The sequence below is a fragment of the Rosa rugosa genome, chromosome 3 (genome assembly GCF_958449725.1).
Source record: "Rosa rugosa chromosome 3, drRosRugo1.1, whole genome shotgun sequence".
NCBI classification, from domain to species: Eukaryota; Viridiplantae; Streptophyta; class Magnoliopsida; order Rosales; family Rosaceae; genus Rosa; species Rosa rugosa.
The window spans coordinates 32,229,882-32,249,424 of record NC_084822.1 but is presented as its reverse complement, the minus strand read 5'-3'; the positions used below and the strand labels follow the sequence as shown (position 1 = coordinate 32,249,424).

Sequence of the window (19,543 nt, the reverse complement as noted above, 5' to 3'; positions counted from 1 at the left end):
GCTTGAAAACAGATTTGGGGAAATTTTCAACTTTTGTACTTTTCGAACAAGATTTGTTGACAAGAACCTTTTGGTAGGTAAGGAAATAATTTCAAAGGCTTTTCACTAGAACAGGAAAATAGTTTGAGTTTGTTTTCAAATTCTAGGCTGCAATTTTTTTTTTTTTTTTTTTTTTTTTTTATTTTTTTTTATTTGAAGAAGAAGAAGAAGAACCCAAAATGCTCGAGCTTTGTAAAATAGAACACTTTAGTAAGGAAAACGCGATTGTCTAAGGTGTAGTCTCTTGACTTATGAGGAAAACATTTTGAGTAATGCAAGAGACGAAAATCAACTTTTGTACTAAGAGGCAAGAATGTAAAATAGTTAAAGTAAACTCCTGGTGTGGAAGAAATGTTACGAATTCATTGTCTCAAAAGCAAACACGTGAGGTAAATGCGCAATGTGTCACCTAGATTTTTGAACTTTTCAATTACGCATTGACGTCACCATTTCAGCGTCATTCTAACCACGTAATCAACGTTGTCTTTCAAGAGTGTGCTACCAACTTGTCTACGTTCTGAAATTCGTAGCGTTATTGACTTCAAAGCGATCAAAGATTCCTTGAAGTACAGAAAACTGGCTGCTAAAGTTATAATCCTTTAAAGATCTTTTCTTGACCATTCTTAGAAACGTTGCTAGTGATCCTACTAAATACCAGTACAAGGTCGTGACCTTGTGATCTCAAAGCATACTAACATTTCCAAGTACGTTGCTGGTTCCGCAATCATTTATTTTCCCAACAATTTCCCTGATTATAGGGAACATAATTTCTCAACTCTATGCAGACCAATGACAACTCAAGAATAGTTTATGTGACTCCACTGGTCTTTCCTGAATTTCTGTGCTTCCCCACAAAGTAATCTTGTCAGCACAACAATACAACATTAGAGTTTCCAAAGCAACAAAGCTTCATATCGTTCCACCAATTAACAACAAGATTGGGGAGATGCCAAGCTCAAGCAATAATCAATTTCATGTTTGTGTTGCCATTACAAGTTTCCCTATCAATCCACCACTTGGGAAACACTTGAGTGGTGTCTACCTTACTCGAAAATCACACCTTCTTTCGTAGAGCATCGATGGGGAACCGCTGCAGTCGGGCCATCACTCGGAAGAAAGAAGAGGAAATTGAGCGAAAATACGAACACCACTGATCCAAATGACTATATAGGGGTCATTATCTCACTTTTTACTCAAGTTTTCACTTTGCTCCACACAACACTCTATATTTTTCAATACGTGCAACAATATATGTAGTACAACAACTTTAATCCATCAATAAAATTTACTTTATAACACTAGCATGGGGGTACACAAACATTCCTTTCAACTTCATCTCGAACTTACTTCTCCGAGTATCAACTCACCCAATATAACCTCGTTAACTCCTTAATGCTCAATCCCCTAATAATTTACCCAACACTTTATCCAATTTTCATACTTACTACCTTTGGAGCGTTTGTGGTCGAGTGGCATCATGACGGCATTGGCAATTTAAAATTTAAACCAAACTTTAAAGCACCACAAGGAAACAAACAAAATTCTTTTTCAAGGAACCACAAATGTATCATTACTTTTAAAATCCGTTGGAAATTCTTTGAATGACTCGGAAGTAGCCTCAATGAAAAATATTTGCAAGTGAAATAAGGCAATAGGGTATCCTCCGGGAAGAACAAAATAAAGGAAGGACGTCGAAAATATTTTTTTTTTTTTTTTTTTTTTTTTTTTTTACCAACATACTTTAAAATGTCCAAGAAATTCGAGCGTTTTGCCCAACCAAATTCGACACTTAAAAAAAATATGAGAAGGGTTGCTAGTTTTGCAAAAAAACGATTTCGAAAGTATTTCGGAACCTAGAGCTCTGATACCACTTTACTGTGGTGACCCGAGAGGGGGGTCCCACAGCGCCGCGACTCCGAGCCAATGAGGAATCGACATGTCACGAATGGCATCTCGATAGCTCATCAACCCGAAACCGCAAGGCCTTTTGAGTTTAGGTTGTTGGTTTACAAAACACTTTCTTGGACAAATCATTCTAGCAACCTAACAACACATTGTCAAAAGCGGAATTCGAAATGGGCTAAGAGTTTTGGGCTTGCAATCGGAGCCCAATTTGGAAAATAAAACGGATCACTAAGTAACTACAAGTATGGGAGACGCGCCCCAGGGTTACGGGTCTCCCGGAATTTTTTTGTAAACGAGTAGGAAATAAATAAAAAGTAAATAAACTAGCTACTACAAAATCCGATTAAGGACCAAAACCTTCTTTTGATAAAACTAAAGAGAAATGCGCCAAGCCGTGCCATGTGCCTCCCCTGTACGCTTCCCGACCACATGCTCGAAACCTGCACACTATAGTAGGGGTGAGCTTTCGTCCTCGCATGCCCAGTAGGGGCCGACCCAACCATGCTAGGTTTGAAAAATAATATACTTGAAAATATTTACTACATAATATTGTGCACGTTTATCGAAAAATGCTTTAAGAAAAGTGGCAACCTCAAACATTCGTTTTCTTTCATTAAACATGTGCAGTATGCTTCACACACTTGGAGCTCCGAGATACTTACCTGCCGGCTAAAGTAAAATAAATCAGTGACCGATCTGGTTCGTCCTGAGTAAGAGAACCAGCCAACTACTTTGTAGTCCTTGTGACTACAAGTAGCGAAAGTGTCCATTTCCTGGCTCTGAGTCTCCTATGACTGGTTCACTGTCTGTACTTACCTTTCCCCGACAAACATAGGAGCACAGCCCCCTCCGGAGGTTCACGGTTATCGACACCGTGGGATCCCTAGGAATCAACGCGTCTAGGTCCCATTCACTTTCAGGTCACAAACATACAAAGGGTACAGTATCTCAACATGCAAGTCTAGCCTCGGTTTTCGCAATCAACAATTATCAGCTCTGAAAACACATGTATCACGAGGCATCGACTGATGAACAACCAAAAACGTTCTTGCAGGCAACATATTATCATAGTATAGCATTCCACATATACTGAAAAGCCTCTAACAAGGAAGGGACAGCTCACCCTACCTGGAATTGGAGTGCTTGCCCACATTCAGGTTCGTTCCCGACTTTCGATCCTTTATCCAAATCCAAGTGCACATGCTCGGGTCCTTTATAATAAAATTAAACCAGTGAGTAACTTAACGTCACTATAACCAATTAACCGAGCAACCAAAGCATTCATTTAATTCTCTTTAAGTCCATCGAATTATCTTTTGATCAAAACAATGATCTAGAACTTATGCTTGAAGGAATTTCTTTTAGTAGATAAAATTTATTACCCATTCCCAAACAATCCAAATGATGTATCATTTGATCATTTGGGATATGGTGATCAAACTTAACACTTGTGTCCATTAAGCATAGTTCGGCTCCACTCATTTAACCTTTCTTTGTTTAGTACTCTTTCGATAAGAAAACAAAGGATAATTTACCATTCCCAAATTCCGGGGTATGGTAACTAAGAAAACACTTTAATTGTAATTATTTCCTTTACTTTAATCGAATAACTTAAATCATAAGGGATCCACCATTTTCTTGACCAACTGCTTCTCAATATTAACATCAATCACAGCATCTAGTTTACTTAGTAAAATTGATCCAATCTCAATTACCAAACTGTTTAAGCATTTAACACAAAATAAAAAGTCACCTCAATTCAACCTCCATTTAATCCATTTTCCAATCATCTTACAACATGCTTAATTCACCATGAATTCACAATTTGTTCAATTCAACCACAACAATTCCAAGATCACCAAACCAGGCCCTTACCAATCTTCTCTCCCAAACTAGAAGCCGTTTTAACATGGCTGCACCAAAACACCATTCGAACCCCTAACATGTAGAACAAAATCAATAATCAACCCATCACCAACTTTCGTATCCAAAACAGAAACTGCAGAGTGTCCTTACCATTTCTTCTTCAAGGGTGACTCAATCGAAACCTCAGCTCCAGGCTCTCCTCTTCAAACCCAAAACGCAGACTCTCCAACCTCATACAATCCAATTTGGACAACAGAAAATTAGGTTTTTCGATTCTCAACGTCTCATGGTATTATCCAAAGGGAGAGGACAAAATATAGCTTACCAGACGAAAAAGGTAAGCCGGTGGCTCTCACGGCGGTGCAGGGTGGCTCCGGTCAAAGTCAGAAGTTGGGACTAAGGGGTTAAGGCGGTTCGTGCAGCCCTAAGCTTCTTCGAGGTGGTGGCTTCGTTCAATCGTGGCCGGAGGCGGTATCCCTAGTTTTGCAGAAGCCCAGATCGCCGGCGCGGGTGCGTGCGGTGTCCTCCAGCTTCGGGTTAGCGACGAGGCTTTGGGGTGATGCTTAACAGCCTACCCCGAGCTCGTAGGTGGCGGCGGAGTGTTGGAATGAAGGCCGGAAATCGACGAGGCTCGAGGAACAGTGGCGTCGCGGTCATGGGTTGGCGAGTGTAGAGGCTGCCGGCGATGCATGTCGATGCTGAGGCTCGGGCTTGGGTCCGATTTGGATGTAGGTTCGATTGGTGGTGGCGGTGACATGAGGTGGTGGCCGGAGATTGGGTTTCCGGCGTTTGCAGAGGGAAGGAGAAGAGAGTGAGAGGTCGGGGGAGAAAGGGAGAGATGCGGCCGAGAGGGGAGAGAGGAAGAGAAATGAGGCTAGGGTTTTCCCAAGTTTTCTATTTATACTAGCGCGTGAGAAATGTCGAATTTATCCTCGCGTCAAATTACATAATACTCCCTGCTGGTCACTTTCAGGTTTTCGGGCTCGTAACTTTTATTCGTTTTTCGTCGGAAACTTCCTAAGTTACTCCTCGACTTCGTCCTAGGTCCAAAACTCGATTTCGTAAAAATCCAAAATCCAAGACTCTGTTACAACTCAATTTATCATCTTCGAAACTTCAACAAACGGTCGCTTCACTAAACTTCGCTAACCTTCTAGGCCCAAATAGAAGAATCTCGGCCCAAACTTAAATCGTCAGCCCAATAGGTGGTCTCGATACCAAAATAATTTCCAAAATAAATTCCTTCACTTAAGTTACCTTGCGAAAATCTTATTGGCGAAAAATTACATTCTAAAAATTAAACAAAATTTTCGGGGGCTCACATAGACGCCGGCGCCGCCATCCGTGGTGGCCAACGTTCTCCTCCTCCTTTCCATCAAAATGACAGTGATGTTTTGATGGGTTTTGCTGATGCAGGGTATCTCTCTGACCCTCACAAAGGCCGTTCTCAAACGGGTTATGTCTTTACCATGGGAAGCACTGCGATATCTTGGAGGTCTACAAAACAGACCCTTGTTGCTACTTCCTCAAATCATGCAGAGATTATTGCTCTACATGAAGCTGTGCGTGAATGCATATGGCTAAGGTCTGTAATTAGACATATTCGAGGAACTTGTGGTTTGAAGTCTACCACAAATGAACCTACATGCATTTACGAGGATAATGCAGCTTGTATTGAGCAAATGAAATTAGGTTTCATCAAGGGCGACAATACCAAACATATATCGCCTAAATTCTTCTACAGTCAGCAACAACAAGCACTTCTAAATATTGAAGTAAATCAAATCCGATCAGAGGATAATGTAGCGGACTTATTTACTAAGTCGTTATCAAAATCCACCTTCGAGAAACATGTGAAGAGCATCGGATTGAGAAAGTTATATGAACTTCCATGATTGTAATTTTCAGGGGGAGTGGAAATCAGAGGGGGGGGGGGTATCCAGAAGCATACCCACTTGACCATCGTGTACTCCTTTTGTCCTTCGTCCAGGGTTATTTTGTCCCACTGGGTTTTGTTACCTGGCAAGGTTTTAACGAGGCACATCTTTAGCATGGTCGCCCCACTTATACTACATCCTGAAGATGTTTTGATTCAACATATATGCATTTGCTCATCTTTTCCCTTCGACCACGGGTTTTTCCCACTCGGTTTACCGGGCAAGGTTTTGCTATAGCAACTCTAAATGCATTTCTCTCGTAGACATACTACCTACTTATGATGATGATAAGAAGACTCCACTTATCTCCGAAGCTATGATATTGCTACTCCACACTCATGCGCGTTGTGCTCTTTTTCTCCTTCGACCAAGCTTGTTTTTTTTCCACAGGGTTTTTATTACTTGGCAAGGTTTTTGACGAGACAACTTAAAAGCGCACAGTCTAGGCAACACTATTGACATGAACTATCTAAGGGGGAGTGTTGTAAACTATTATGGCTATATCATGTAAATAGATATATATATATATATATATATATATATATATATATATATATATATATATATATATATATATATTAGAAGATGCCTTTCTCTTCCCAGTTTTAGGGGTTCCATGTTTTAAGGAGGACTTTAAGGGTCCTTGTTTTATGGAGGACTTTAGGCTACATGTTCCTTATCTTCCACTATATGTAGTCCATTTCTCATCCATGTTGAAGGATGAAAAACAACAATACTACACTCCATTCTCTGCATCAAAACTCTCTCCATCTCTCAAGTTCTTTTATGTTCATTCTACAACAAAAATTTAGTGTTTGGTTGATGTCAGGCAGCATCGAAAGAAAACATAATGTTCATTAGTTACTGCAGAATATGCAAATTACAACCCACAAAGTGGAAATAGCTAGATGGTAAGTCACATAATAATACAATTACATCAATTCAGGACTGAATCAAAGGCCATGCATGAATTGAATATATGCTATAGAGATAGAATGATATATAGTCTTCAATGGCTTTCCTTTGTGACTAATTTGAGAAAACATTTCTACTGTGTTAGCAAGCATGCATGTCTGCTCTAGGCTTCTAATTTTGTCATATACTGCTGACAGTATAAGAAGGTTGGTGGTGAGACCCCTGTAACACCAAGTATAGTAGTTTACTAGTGACTATGCTCACTATTTTAGAAACGAATCTGTTTCATTTCACTGCCTCTACTAGTTATTTGAACTCCTACCATGACAAGCTTTATGATTACGATGTGCATAGCTCCAAATTGCAATCCAGCTCAATCTATACCAGGATTTATCCTTAGCGAGAAGTCCATATAATGCTGAATCTTCTTTTTCCAATTATCCAATCTACAATGAAGCTATATATATTCTACGAATATGCATGAGCTCAGGAATATAAGGTGGAAGAAATTGAGAAAATAGCAGCTTACCCTCGACTAAACCAAATCTTTATTTCTTACTGCAGAACATAACACAGGCTACAAGTGGAAATAGAGTCATACCATAACTCAATTACATCAACTAACAACCGAATCAGAGTCCATGACGGCTCAATACCACACCTTCTGAAGCGTTCTTCAAAAATTTGATCTTGATTTTGTTCAGCGTGGCTAGAGCCTCGTGCATATTTATCCTCTCTTCTGGTGATTCTCCACAACAAGCAATAGCCAATCTCATAATAGATGATAAACAATCTCTCTTGCTCACAAAGTCATGATATTCCTCTGTCCCAAGTAAAGTGGTATCAACAACTTCAACTATTGCATCTGCAAGAAGTGAATTTGCAACCCAGTGCTTTAAATTCATTTCCCCCACAAACATCGCATCTGTTGGCTTACTTTTTGTGAATGTCTCCATCACTACAACACCAAAACTATACATATCCCCTCTTCTGGTCACTATTCCATCCATTCCATACTTTGCAATATATATGACGAAAACAAAATTTCTTAGTTAAGGAGAATATATATATATAACTGAAAGATTAACTACTAACACTACATCACCTGGAGCCATGTACCCGATTGTGGCAAGGGTCAAGGTTCGAGTGATAGAATCCTCTCCACCCAAGAGTTTTGCGATACCAAAATCAGCAACATGTGCAACCATATCATCATCTAGTAATATGTTGCTTGGCTTCAGATCACAATGCACAATAGGTCTATCATAACCATGATGGAGATACTCCAATGTCGTTGCAACATCTATCAATATATTCAACCTCTGCAAGATGTTCAAGGTTAAGCTATGAGAATACAACCACTTTTCAAGGCTCCCATTAGGCATGTAGTTTAGTACAACGGCTTTGAAATCAACTTGACTGCAGCAACTAATGACTTTGATAAGGTTTCGATGGCGAATATTGCTTAGCATTTCGCATTCGACATCAAAACTTGAGAATGCCCCTTCTGTTTCTAAATTATATACCTTAATAGCAACATCTATCCCATCTGACAGTGTTCCTTTATATACTGAGCCAAAACTCCCAGTGCCAAGTAAGTTGCTCATATTGAATCCACTTGTTGCACTTAGAAGCTCTTGATAGGAAACTCTTCTCCACTGATGTTGTGGCAAAAAGGTAGTCTCTGTTGCAGCTTTCACATTCTTCTTTCTCGATATAATAAATATCCAAATGGAGGTCACTAGAAGCATTGCGGACAAGATACCCGGAATAACATACTTGAAAATAGTTTTAACAGTCTTCCTTTTGCATGATGGAACTTGAAATAGGGCTGCACCACAGAGTCCATGGTTTGAAACAAATGATTGAGTAGACAAGTTTCTGAAAGGACCACCTGTTGGAATTTCTCCTTGGAGTCTGTTGCAAGACAAATTCAAATACTTCAGATATGACTTATGAGAGCGCTGAAAGAGACTTGGGAATCACTGCTGATAAGTTGTTTTTGGATAAGTCCAAAGATTCCAGGCTTATGCAATTGCCAAGTGAAGTAGGAATGGCGCCTTGTAGTTTATTATTTGCCAAGGACAGATTGACCAAGTTCTGAAGTCCACCAACGCTGCTTGCTATACCACCGGATAATCGGTTGTTTGAAAAATCTATATCTGTGGCAACTTTCAAATTACCAACACCTTCTCCGATAGACCCGATCAGAGAATTCGATGACAAGTTCAAGTACAGGATATATGTAAGTCCCCACAAGGTAGATGGTACTGTAGAAGTTAACAAATTAGACTCCAATGATAGAATCCTTAGAGCTCCAGTTAGATTGCCGATGCATGAAGGTATAGAGCCAGACAGTCGATTGCCAGCCAAAACCAAAGAAGCTAGGTTTTTCAGTTGGCAAAGTTCATCTGGCATGTGTCCTTGAAATGTGTTACTTTCCAAATATAGACCTTGGAGGTTTCGGATTCTTCCTATTGAGGCTGGAACCAATCCACTTAATTGATTCTTTACCAGAGATAATACTATCAAGCTGCTCAAGTTGCCGATGTCATTGGGAATTTCACCCCTCATGTTGCAGTTGTAAAAATAAATATATTGAAGAGATGTATTCGTAAAGGAAATAGGAAGGTTGGCATCTAATGGATTCACTGAGAAGTCTAGTCTCCTCAAGTTGCGAAGATTTGCCAAACAAAAGAGAACATCCAGTTCTGGAGTCGAAGTACTGACGGTCAGGTTATTATCAAATAGTTGAAGCCGCTGAAGTTTTGTCAAGGTACATAGGGTGCTAGGAATAACGCCAAATAATAGGTTGCTGCCTAGGTCTATGTCCTCCAGGTTAGAAGCATTGGACAAAGATTTGGGGATTGCTCCGCTAAGTTTATTTCCTCCTCGATAGAAGCGTTGTAGGTTTGGAAGGCCAAGGCCTGTGTTTGGTGGAAGGTTGCCTGAGAGCTGATTGTCGAAAAGCGATATTACTGCTATTGTGGACATATTGAAGATTAAGGATGGGATGACCTCATTGAGGTTATTCCCACCGAGGTTTAATATCTCTAAATTTGGAAGATGACCAATCTGATGTGGTAAGGACCTGCCACAATTTATATAAATCGACACCATTATAAAATTTTGATAAAATCATCAAGACCCCATGAGTTTTCTCAAGGATTTGGCTCTAAAGGAGGCTCTTTTCGCACTTGGAGCAAGAGATTTTCTCACTTGGAGAGTTGGAATTGGATTTGCAGCAAAGGATTTAAGGTATGAATTTGATTTCCTCGATCTTGCTGATGAATCTGATGCTTTGAATGATGAATATCTTGAATTCGATGCTTTGAATTTGATTTGTATGGTCTGAGTCTTTGAAGTAGTTTCGAATTAATGCCTATATTAACTAGTTCTGTTTCGAATTAATCACTTGTTCTGTTTTGCTGGTTCAATTAATCACTTTGGTGCAACTGGGAATGTGGGATTATGATAATAGCATAAATGAATGAAAATCATGTATGATAGCAATCGGTGCAGTGCTAGCAATTGATACTAAATGAGGGAAAGAACTTGGGTATTGGCAAGGTTTGCAAAATAGGAAGACCATAGTGTTGGGGATTATCATGTGCTTTGGTCATATTACTCATATATAATAGCAATATGGGATTATCATGTTGTTTGCATTGGTCATGTTACTGATTAAGTGATTAATAATCTGGGATATCATCATGTATATGAGTGTAATTGATAGGATGTTATGTGCGATTGGAATTGGAATTTGGATTTGTAATGCAATGTTTTATTCACTACCCTACAATATACTTGTTTTCTATATAAAACTAGTTCTATACGTAAATACGGTTAATTTATACGTAAGGCTTACGCCTTACGTCTCAAGGTGAACGCCTTGCTAAGGCTCTCCCGAAAATGCCTCAGCTATGCCTCAGCCTTTTAAAACATTGTTTTCAATAACCTCAAATTACCCATCACCCTAGAAATATATAGGGTTAATTACATATAAGTGCATCTTAGAATGTTTTTTTAGCCATAAGGCCACCAACTAGTTTTTTCCTTCATAAGGCCACTAGATTAAAAAATATGTTATATTTTGGATATTAAAAACCAATTTATTTACATAAATGCCACTGGAGTACAAAATCAACATTCATTGTCTCTCTCCTCTCCGGCGAGGTCTCCGGTCAACTCCGGCGGGTCTCCGGCCGACTTCCGGCAGGTCTCCGGCGACCACAAAAGCTACTGTTACTGACACCAAAAGCTACTGTAGCTAGCAACAAAAGCTACTCTGATGAAATTTCCAGCAATCTCCGGTGAGGTCACAAAACCTACTATCACTAGCAACAAAACCTACTCTAGTAAGATTTCCGGCAACCTCCAATGAGATAACAAAAGCTACTATCACCAACAATAAAAGCTACCAAATAACCTATGCTCCCCAAAATGAAAAGCTACTATCCCCACCAACAAAAGCTACTGTCACCAATACCAAAAGCTACTCTCACCAGCAACAAATGCTACTGTCACTAACACTAGAAAACTACTCTCACCAACAGCAAAAGCTGCTTTCACCAACACCAAAAGTTACTCTCACCAACAACAAAAGTTACTGTCACTAACACCAACGAGCTACTCTCACTAACATTAGAGAGTTACTTTTATATCAAAAACTACTCTCACCATCAACAAAAGCTACTCTCACCAACGCAAAAAACTACTATCACCACCGCAAAAAACTACTTTCACCACTTCAAAAGCTACTCTCACCAATGTTAAAAACTACTATCACCACCACAAAAAGCTACAATCATCACCACCAAAAGTTACTCTCACCAAAGACTAACAAAGCTACTATCACCAACTGAGAAAGCTATTACCAACCTACACAAAAACTACTATGAAACATTAAAACAACTATAAATTTACAATGTCGAAAGCTTGCAATGCTCAACCTTGCACGTATTGCACATATCATAATCGATCAACATAACTTGTATCCATGAGCATCATTCACTAGAGTAAGCCGTAAAATCCATAGGAATTACCAAAATCAAACCAAAGCTATCAAATTGACAAATATCAACAAATGAGTTTCTACCTAATCTAAAAACTGTAACAATACATCATTCCGGGTTTTGAACGTGTAACAAAGCTTTGATCTCTGGAATTAGTACTCTCGCTCTTCCCTACGCCTAATCTCACCATCGAAGACTCATTGCCATCATCCAAACAGCCCCTGCGTGAAAATTCAGCAATCAAAATCGAGATTTTTAAAATAATTAGCAAATTCAAATTCAAATCAAATCAAATGAAAAATGCAAATTATTAGGGAGACAACGGAGCAGAGGCTTGGAGATCCAAGCGGGAGCACGAGAACGAGAGGCAACGTTGACGGCGTTCGAATCTACACTGACGACGCCGTGCACGAGATACAGTCACGAAACGGCGCCATGCGCCAGAGATTCAATTTCAGTCGGCCAACGCGATCCAGTTTTTCCATGACAACAAAATTCACAATTCCAGGAAAAAAAATCGAAACAGCAATTAGGATAGTGATTACCTTCATGAGAATCAGGTGGCTTGAAAATCAGGAGGCTTGAAGGAGTCAACACCAAACTGAGCCCTAGACGACGTCGTCGATGCCTGGGCTGCCTTGCCTCGCCGTGCACCTTCATCATCGTCGCGATCCTCCTCTCAACTTTCCGATCACAATCATCAAGCAGCGATCAGACGGCTGCCGACGCCTGCTCCTCTCTCATTTTCATTCGATCTGTAATTTTTTGATCAGTTTCATTTTCTGGAAATCGAAGGTGACGACGATGGTGCAAGATCCGATAGCGCCTTGCCGGTGTTCGCCGGAATTGGAAGCAGAGACAAAGACGTGAAGATCTGTTATCGAGGGGAGAAAGAGAGAGAAAAGAGGGAGGGCGGGGGGGAGAGAGAGAGAGAGAGAGAGATCTGTGATCGATGTTATTGAGGGGACAGAGAGAGAGAGAGAGAGATCTGTGATCGATGTTTTTTTGGTCAAAATGTGATCGATGTTAGGCTGACGGAATTGGGCTTCTTAGGTAGAAGGGTAATATTGTCATGGATGAAATAATCTGTGGATGGAAGTGGCCTTATTTGTACAAAAAAAATTAGGTGGCTTTAAGGCTAATTAAAGTTTCAAACTGACACTTGTATGTAATTTTCTAAAATATTATATACCTCTCTCATGAACATTTATTTTTGTAGGGGTATTTTAGTAATGAAACTAGTTTTAATTCCGATTAATTATGTACATGAGCAGCCGTGTTCCCCTGGTCAGCAGCTGACCATGGGGAATATGGTCACTCACCGTCCGATTTCAATCGGACGGTTGACAGCTCTCATCTCAGATTTCATCACTTAGCTGTCAACCGTCCGATTTCAATCGGATGGTGAGTGACCATATTCCCCATGGTCAGCTGCTGACCAGGGGAACACTACTGGTACATGAGAGCAATTTCTATTTCTCTGCCATACAATCAATTACCTATGCTCTCCCAAACACTAACACAACAATTTAAGAAACATCCAAAAGCAACAGCATCAATCTCGTACACTTAACCAGCTCCATGATCTTAAGCTCTTCGGAGGGCAATAGCAGACAGCATAATCAACACAGTGAAGATAACAACTGCAACGAATGCTGAAACCACAGCCCCGCTAGATTGCCGGCAGAAATCACCGAACTGTTGGCAGATAGCAAGCCAATTTGCATCGGAGTTCCCATTGTGGGCCAAGTAAACTATGGCAGCCGCAGCGGCGGCACTTGAAGTGTTCAGAGTAAGCGCTAGCTACCACAAATGAACAACTTATATGTCAACATATAGACCTTAAAAAAAAAAGCATATATATATGGGCGCGAAACGTCTATATAGATAAAATTATTTGTAGCACATTTGCAGATGATATATGGATAAGAAGTGCACTCATTTGCATGGTTATATCGCACTTATACAAAAGAACAGTTCACATTTTAGTTTGATCCTTGTAGGATTACTAGTACATTAGTTGAAATGCTGATCGATATAACTAATAGGTTAGAAATAGAGTTAGCTTACAGTGTCGAAAATAAGCAAGAGAAGCCTCGGAGCAACTAATAGTGGACGGATAATGGTTACTATGGAGAAGGGCAAAGAGAGGACCAGGTAGCCACTCACTATGGCCATTGCTATCACGAAAAACCTGCAAATTTGTAAATTTAGATCATATTGTGGAATATTTTTGTGCGACAAGTACGTACGATGTCAATAGATAATTAAGAGGCAAACATGCACGTACGTGAAAGTGGGCAAGTCGTCATAACCGGCTTGAAATTGAAAGAACTGTGTGAAGAAAGGAAGAGTTTGCTCGCTGGATGCCATGGTGACTGTGGCGCCTAGAGCAGCATGCTGTGGCACCTAGCCGTAGAATGAAGTCGATTACAGCAACCCCCTTCTTCATCCCAGCTCCCTTGTCATGATCATGCTTGGGATCAGCAGCTAGTACCCTCATCACATGATATGCTTCTCCTTTGGCAGCAACCTGCTTACTTCTCGATGATGACTCTGGCTGAATGTTGATTGCAGTCGAATCACTTCTCGATCTATTCATCTTGATTGAATCACTTGAGTAAAATTACACTTAACTAAGCTTGAATGTATGATGCAGAGTTGAATGAGAAGAGATATAGAAATGAGAAGCTAATTGTGATTGAACTTGGTAATAGGTTGGGCTTTATATATGGAGGAACTAGGAACTAAGAACTATATATAAAGCAAGGTTTGTAGTTTATTAATAAGTAAATTAGAGAAGTCGTTGCTAACTTTTTCCATCATATCAATTAGTGGGAGAACTGTGACAGGTAGATGTTAGCATGCAGTAGTTATATATGTTCAAATTCAATACATACATGTATAAATTATTCTGATTTTGTTGACAATGTGATTTTCAAACCAAAAAGTATTGCTCTTGAACTAGTTTCATGGCTGCAGGTGACTTTCTAGAAGTCAAAAGGTCATAATTAAGTGAGACTGATGAAACTAATCATGTTATGATTAGAATATTATTACGTTAACTAAACCACACAAAGATCTGTATATATTTTTCTAGCCATATGCTTTAGGTATACCTTGCACAAGCATTTGTAGACCTTAATTTGAATGTTATTGGGACCAGGTTATGAGTAAGTCTGCAATCTAGCTACTAGCTAAACCATCATTATAAACAATTGATCCAAATCACAGCTCGACTCCTACGGTTTTTATATGCTCAAGCATGGCTCAAGTTTGAATTTTTTTTTTTTTTTCCGTAAACCTAAACTTGGCTTCAAACCAAAAACAAAAAACTTATTAGAGGTCTGCTTGAAAGATTTTCTAAAGCTTTTCATCGGATCGACTTCAATGGGAGCCACTAAACTTTTTATTTCCCATACTACCCGCCCATCTCATAATATGATTAATATCAGTGAGGTTGGAACCTCCTACCTCCATAAGTGATGGCTAATTATTATAGATAATCAACATTATACGACTCACTGGTTCGTTTAGTTCAAACAGAAGTTTTTTTTTTTTTTTGAAAGAAGGGCTGGTGCAGCTGCCCTCAAGCCTTGATTAATGAAACTGTTGAATACAAGGGGGGGGGGGACATTGAGTCTAAACCCCTGATTACAAGAAGCAACTAGAGTATGTCCCGAAATAATATCAGGAATCTCTACACAATACTTGTATTCTAACAAGCACCAACTAGCAAAGAGCGCTCTACTGGCTGCTCCATTTGCTTTGAAATAGCAGTGACATAACGGAAAAATAACTTGATATGTAACACGATTACAACGTAGCATAATTGCCAGGTTTAGCACAGCTTTCCTACTATGTTGCTGCCAGATGATAAATCTGACGACACTTAGTTTCATCCTGCCACTAAGCGGTAGCAACCATTTGACAAAGCAAATAACTCGTTGCCAACCTAAAGCAACTAAGGCACATTGAGTGCATTCACAGGCACAAGGCCCTATTAGTCTTATACAACAAGTGTAGACACTTATTTCACGCCAAAGACGTGACCAAAATAAATAACTGCAGTAAATAAAAACATAAGTAACATAACTAGCCAAGACCGGGCCCAAAAAAAGGGCCCAAGCCCAAGCAACAACCCAGGATAAGGGAAGCCCGCAATCTGCCAGCCGGGTCTGGCCCAAATCCAATACAGCCATTGTGGCCGGACCTTGCAGAATGCCGCCCCGCAGCTTTCGCCAAGCCTCCGTCAGCGATCTGTCACCCCAGATCAGAGCCAAAACATGCAGAGAAACCATCTTCGTCACACCATGGAGAAGCCATGTGGAAACCCGCCCACCCATATCAGGATCCGAAGATCCGAACCAGATCGGGCTGCTCCGATTAGCCCTCGGCCAAGCCGCGCCGAAAGCCTCACCGCCGGATCGCCTCCAAATCTGAGATTGTTCCGTCGAGTAGACCATCGAAGAGAAAACCAGAAGCCAGCAGCCGCAATTTCCCCTCCCTCACTGACATCCACCGTAATCTCACAGATCGGAACGAGAACGTTGATCGAGAGACCCGGCCTCACACCCAACTCACGCGGAGTCGGCAATGGCCCGTCCCACGACGGCGTAGGGGCACGCCGCCGGACAGGGGGGAAGACCTTGGTACTTGCTCTCAGGCGCATACAGCGCGTTCAACAAGCCGAGACTCTCTTTCTCTCTACTTGGCATATGCGTCTTTAGGTATAAATGTGTGGGAAAAAAAAAAATCATATAAGAATCAATGGTATGAACCCTTGCACTGCCCTCCACATAAATACTCTAATTGTGTGTGGACCATTTAGACTCCAGATTTTCTCCCATACCTCCTTGCTACCATTAGAACTAGGCCCTGCTTCATAACCACGCTGCCTAACTTGTAAATCTCTAGCAACCCTATATCTGGACTTCACACTATAGATCCCATTTTTGGTAAAATACCATACAAGCTTATCCGGCACACTTTTAAGGCAAGGAGGCATACCCAAGATCAACTCCGCTTCATGGGATAGAAATATGGATTTAATCAAGGGTACATTCCATGCTAGCTCCAGATTCTGTAAATAGAGTTAAAAGCTTTTAAATCCCGAAATCCAAGACCTCCCTCTTCTTTTCTCTTACATAGTTTATCCCAATTACACCAATGAATGCTGACACAGTTGGAAGTAACCTAGGTTTACAAGCAATAAACCTAAAACAAGAATTCTTGAGTCCACCAGAGACAAATGAGAAAACTCTCAATTTTGATTGATAATATGATAAAAGATAGGTTCTGCAGCCGTTTAAGGTTGCTTATATATGAGAAAAGAAACCCTAGGGCCACTAACAATGAAACCCTAAAGCCCACGGGTAAAAACAAAACAAATCCAAAACAAACTAGAAAACCGAAAATTCTGAAAAATAGTAAATTGCAGTTTTGAGGCCTTAAACAATCTCAAAAGCCCGAAAAAGCCCACACATCGTGGCAAAGCAACAAGTTTTGTTTCTGGCATCGTTCCCTTTCCAAAAAGGTATAAAAATCACGATTCGGACACCGAATGCCAAAGTTGCAGCAAACCGGGTTTTCCTCATTTTCCATGATCGAGCTGTTCTTCAATTCTTGTCACCATTCGTTCTACATCAAATGCCTCTTGTTTCACCACCCTTGCCCCACCAAAATCTGCTTACTTTAGACTGGAACTTTTTTCTTACCTTGTGCAGCCAATCTCAAGCAAAGGAAGATTTTGGAGGATCCTTGCTGTTGGCAATGTGGGTGGCCTACTGAATCAGTGATACATGTGCTATGGGAGTGTCCAAAAGCCAATAAAACATGGAGGAAGAATTTTTTTGAATGGAATGTATAAAGTGTGGCAGGAGCCAACCTTTTTTGACTTGGTGCATCCCGTATGTTACACAGCTACTGGAACTGAATTTGAGACATTTTGTTTTACAGTTTAGTGGCTCTGGAGAAACAGAAACCTCAATAGGTATGGGGAGAAATCTTTGGAGCCAGCAGAAGTGGCACACTTAGCGGCTGAATGGAAGAATGAGTTTGTGAAACTGGGAGTCCCGAACCATGATCTGAACGTAGCTGCTGCACGACATCGGGTACAGTGGAAGCCTCAATCACAGGGGCACATCAAATTGAACTTCGATGAGGCTTGTGACACTAAGAATGGTGTTTGTGGCCTGGGAGTAGTGTTCAGAGACTACCAAGGTGTATTGAAAGGTGCTTTGGCAGTTCCACAGGTGGGTAATCTTCCCCCAAGATCCGTGGAAGCTTTAGCTTTACTACATGGACTGAGGTTTGCTGATCACGTTGGTTTTTCCAACATTGAAGTCGAAGGTGATGCCCTCTCAATTATCAATGCCTTGCAAGATAACTCAGAGAATCTTAGTTCTGAAGGTCATGTCATTGACGAAGTTAAGTTTTTATTTCAGTCGTTATCTATTTGTAGTAGCCATTTTGTGAATCGAGAACGCAACATGGTTGCTCATCGTTTGTCAAAGGAGGCTTTGAAAGTTAGTCAACCTATTCTTTGTTTGGAGTTGGGGCCTAGTTGGCTCCATCAGTATGTCAGTATAGATTTCCAGTGTGAAGTCTAGTGTGGTTAGTTCTTTGTAATAGCTACCAGAGTGGTACTATCGCAGAGCATTGTTCCATTATTCATTGTATTCAGTTCATTATTAATGAAGTCCATTTTGATAAAAAAAAAAAGAATCAATGGTATGAAAATTCAAAAATATTTAAATTGAATTATTTAATTACTACAAAAACACCATCAGATGACGGATATGTTCTGTCGTGTGATAAAAGTCATAACTATTATGCAATAGCTTTCCGACTGAAGGCCCTATGAAGTGACAAACATTCTCCATTGTCTGATACCATGCCATGTCAAACCACATAAATTTTCTCCTAGTGTATTGTTTGATGGAATCAAAATATGAATTTTTTGGGATCATCTGTGTGGTCTTTAAGTAATTTCAAAGATGACTATCTATTGTGTAATTGGACAATCTACAACATAATTGATAGATATTTAATGGTTCGAGTGACTAAGGATTAAAATATATGTTTTTATATATTTATCGAAATTCTAAAAAGAAATATCAGAAATATTGGGAATATACCAGAGATTTTTTGAAAAATATATCTTTTATGAAAGAGTCAATTTATTAGATTTACATATAAATAGATATGAATGTCAACTTCATCTACATCCAGAAAGAGACTCTAAGTGGTTCCATGACGTTTTTGAACTATAGTGAGTTACTTTTTAAAACATGGCTTCATCAAATTTATTTTCTTTTGCTAAAATTGCTCCATCATGAATTCTCCTCACCCAGATTCATCTTGAGGGAATTTCTCCTCATCACTCGGATTTCCCTCGAAGGCTATGCACCTCCCCTAGATTTTCTTTGAGGAGATTTCTCCTCACCTCTATTCGCCTTGAGGAGATCTCGATCTCTTCACACATATTTGCATTTACGGAATTACTTCTAACCTAGATTCGCCTTGAAAGGATTTTTCCTAACCCAGATTCAACTTGGGGGGATTTTTCTTCAGCCAAATTTGCCTTCAGAGGTTTCATTTTGAGGTATTTTTCCCAAACAGGTTAACTTGCCTCTTTATTAGACCATATCCTGACGAGAAACCATTGTTAAAATTTTACACCGCCACATAAATAACCTCCATATTCTATAATGTATGTTTATCCGTGAATAATTCAGTTTTTTTTTCTTCTTTTTTTTGTTTTTTTATCAGATATTACAAATATTTGTTTATTTTATCGGGATATATCCTAAATATCTTATATATCGAGGATATTTGACGATATCGGAGAAATTTCGTAGAAAC

At 39.9% G+C, this 19,543-nt stretch overlaps 3 protein-coding genes, 1 long non-coding RNA gene and 1 pseudogene across 4 annotated transcripts; 1 reads left to right on the top strand and 4 right to left on the bottom strand.

Annotated features, from left to right (window-relative positions):
* Nucleotides 1-7,173: 7,173 nt before the first annotated feature.
* Nucleotides 7,174-8,588, bottom strand: LOC133735673 (probable LRR receptor-like serine/threonine-protein kinase At3g47570). The gene has a single exon (XM_062163070.1). It carries the CDS (start codon nucleotides 8,411-8,413, stop codon nucleotides 7,715-7,717), a length of 699 nt encoding a protein of 232 aa, XP_062019054.1. The 5' UTR covers nucleotides 8,414-8,588; the 3' UTR covers nucleotides 7,174-7,714.
* Nucleotides 8,589-8,615: 27 nt separating this feature from the next.
* On the bottom strand, nucleotides 8,616-9,782 carry LOC133737573 (receptor kinase-like protein Xa21). The gene has a single exon (XM_062165105.1). The coding sequence runs from the start codon at nucleotides 9,780-9,782 to the stop codon at nucleotides 8,616-8,618; it is 1,167 nt and encodes a 388-aa protein (XP_062021089.1).
* Nucleotides 9,783-11,560: 1,778 nt separating this feature from the next.
* LOC133735782 (uncharacterized) lies at nucleotides 11,561-12,705 on the bottom strand. Its single transcript, XR_009859260.1, has 2 exons — nucleotides 12,223-12,705; nucleotides 11,561-11,898 (listed from the first exon to the last, which is right to left on the bottom strand). It is a non-coding gene; the product is annotated as an uncharacterized LOC133735782 (long non-coding RNA).
* Nucleotides 12,706-13,146: 441 nt separating this feature from the next.
* On the bottom strand, nucleotides 13,147-14,318 carry LOC133735268 (casparian strip membrane protein 2-like; annotated as a pseudogene).
* A 5-nt stretch (nucleotides 14,319-14,323) lies between these two features.
* LOC133737572 (uncharacterized) lies at nucleotides 14,324-18,288 on the top strand. The gene is made up of 3 exons (XM_062165104.1): nucleotides 14,324-14,387; nucleotides 17,404-17,540; nucleotides 17,641-18,288. The coding sequence occupies exons 1-3, from the start codon at nucleotides 14,324-14,326 to the stop codon at nucleotides 18,286-18,288; spliced, it is 849 nt and encodes a 282-aa protein (XP_062021088.1).
* Nucleotides 18,289-19,543: the final 1,255 nt, after the last annotated feature.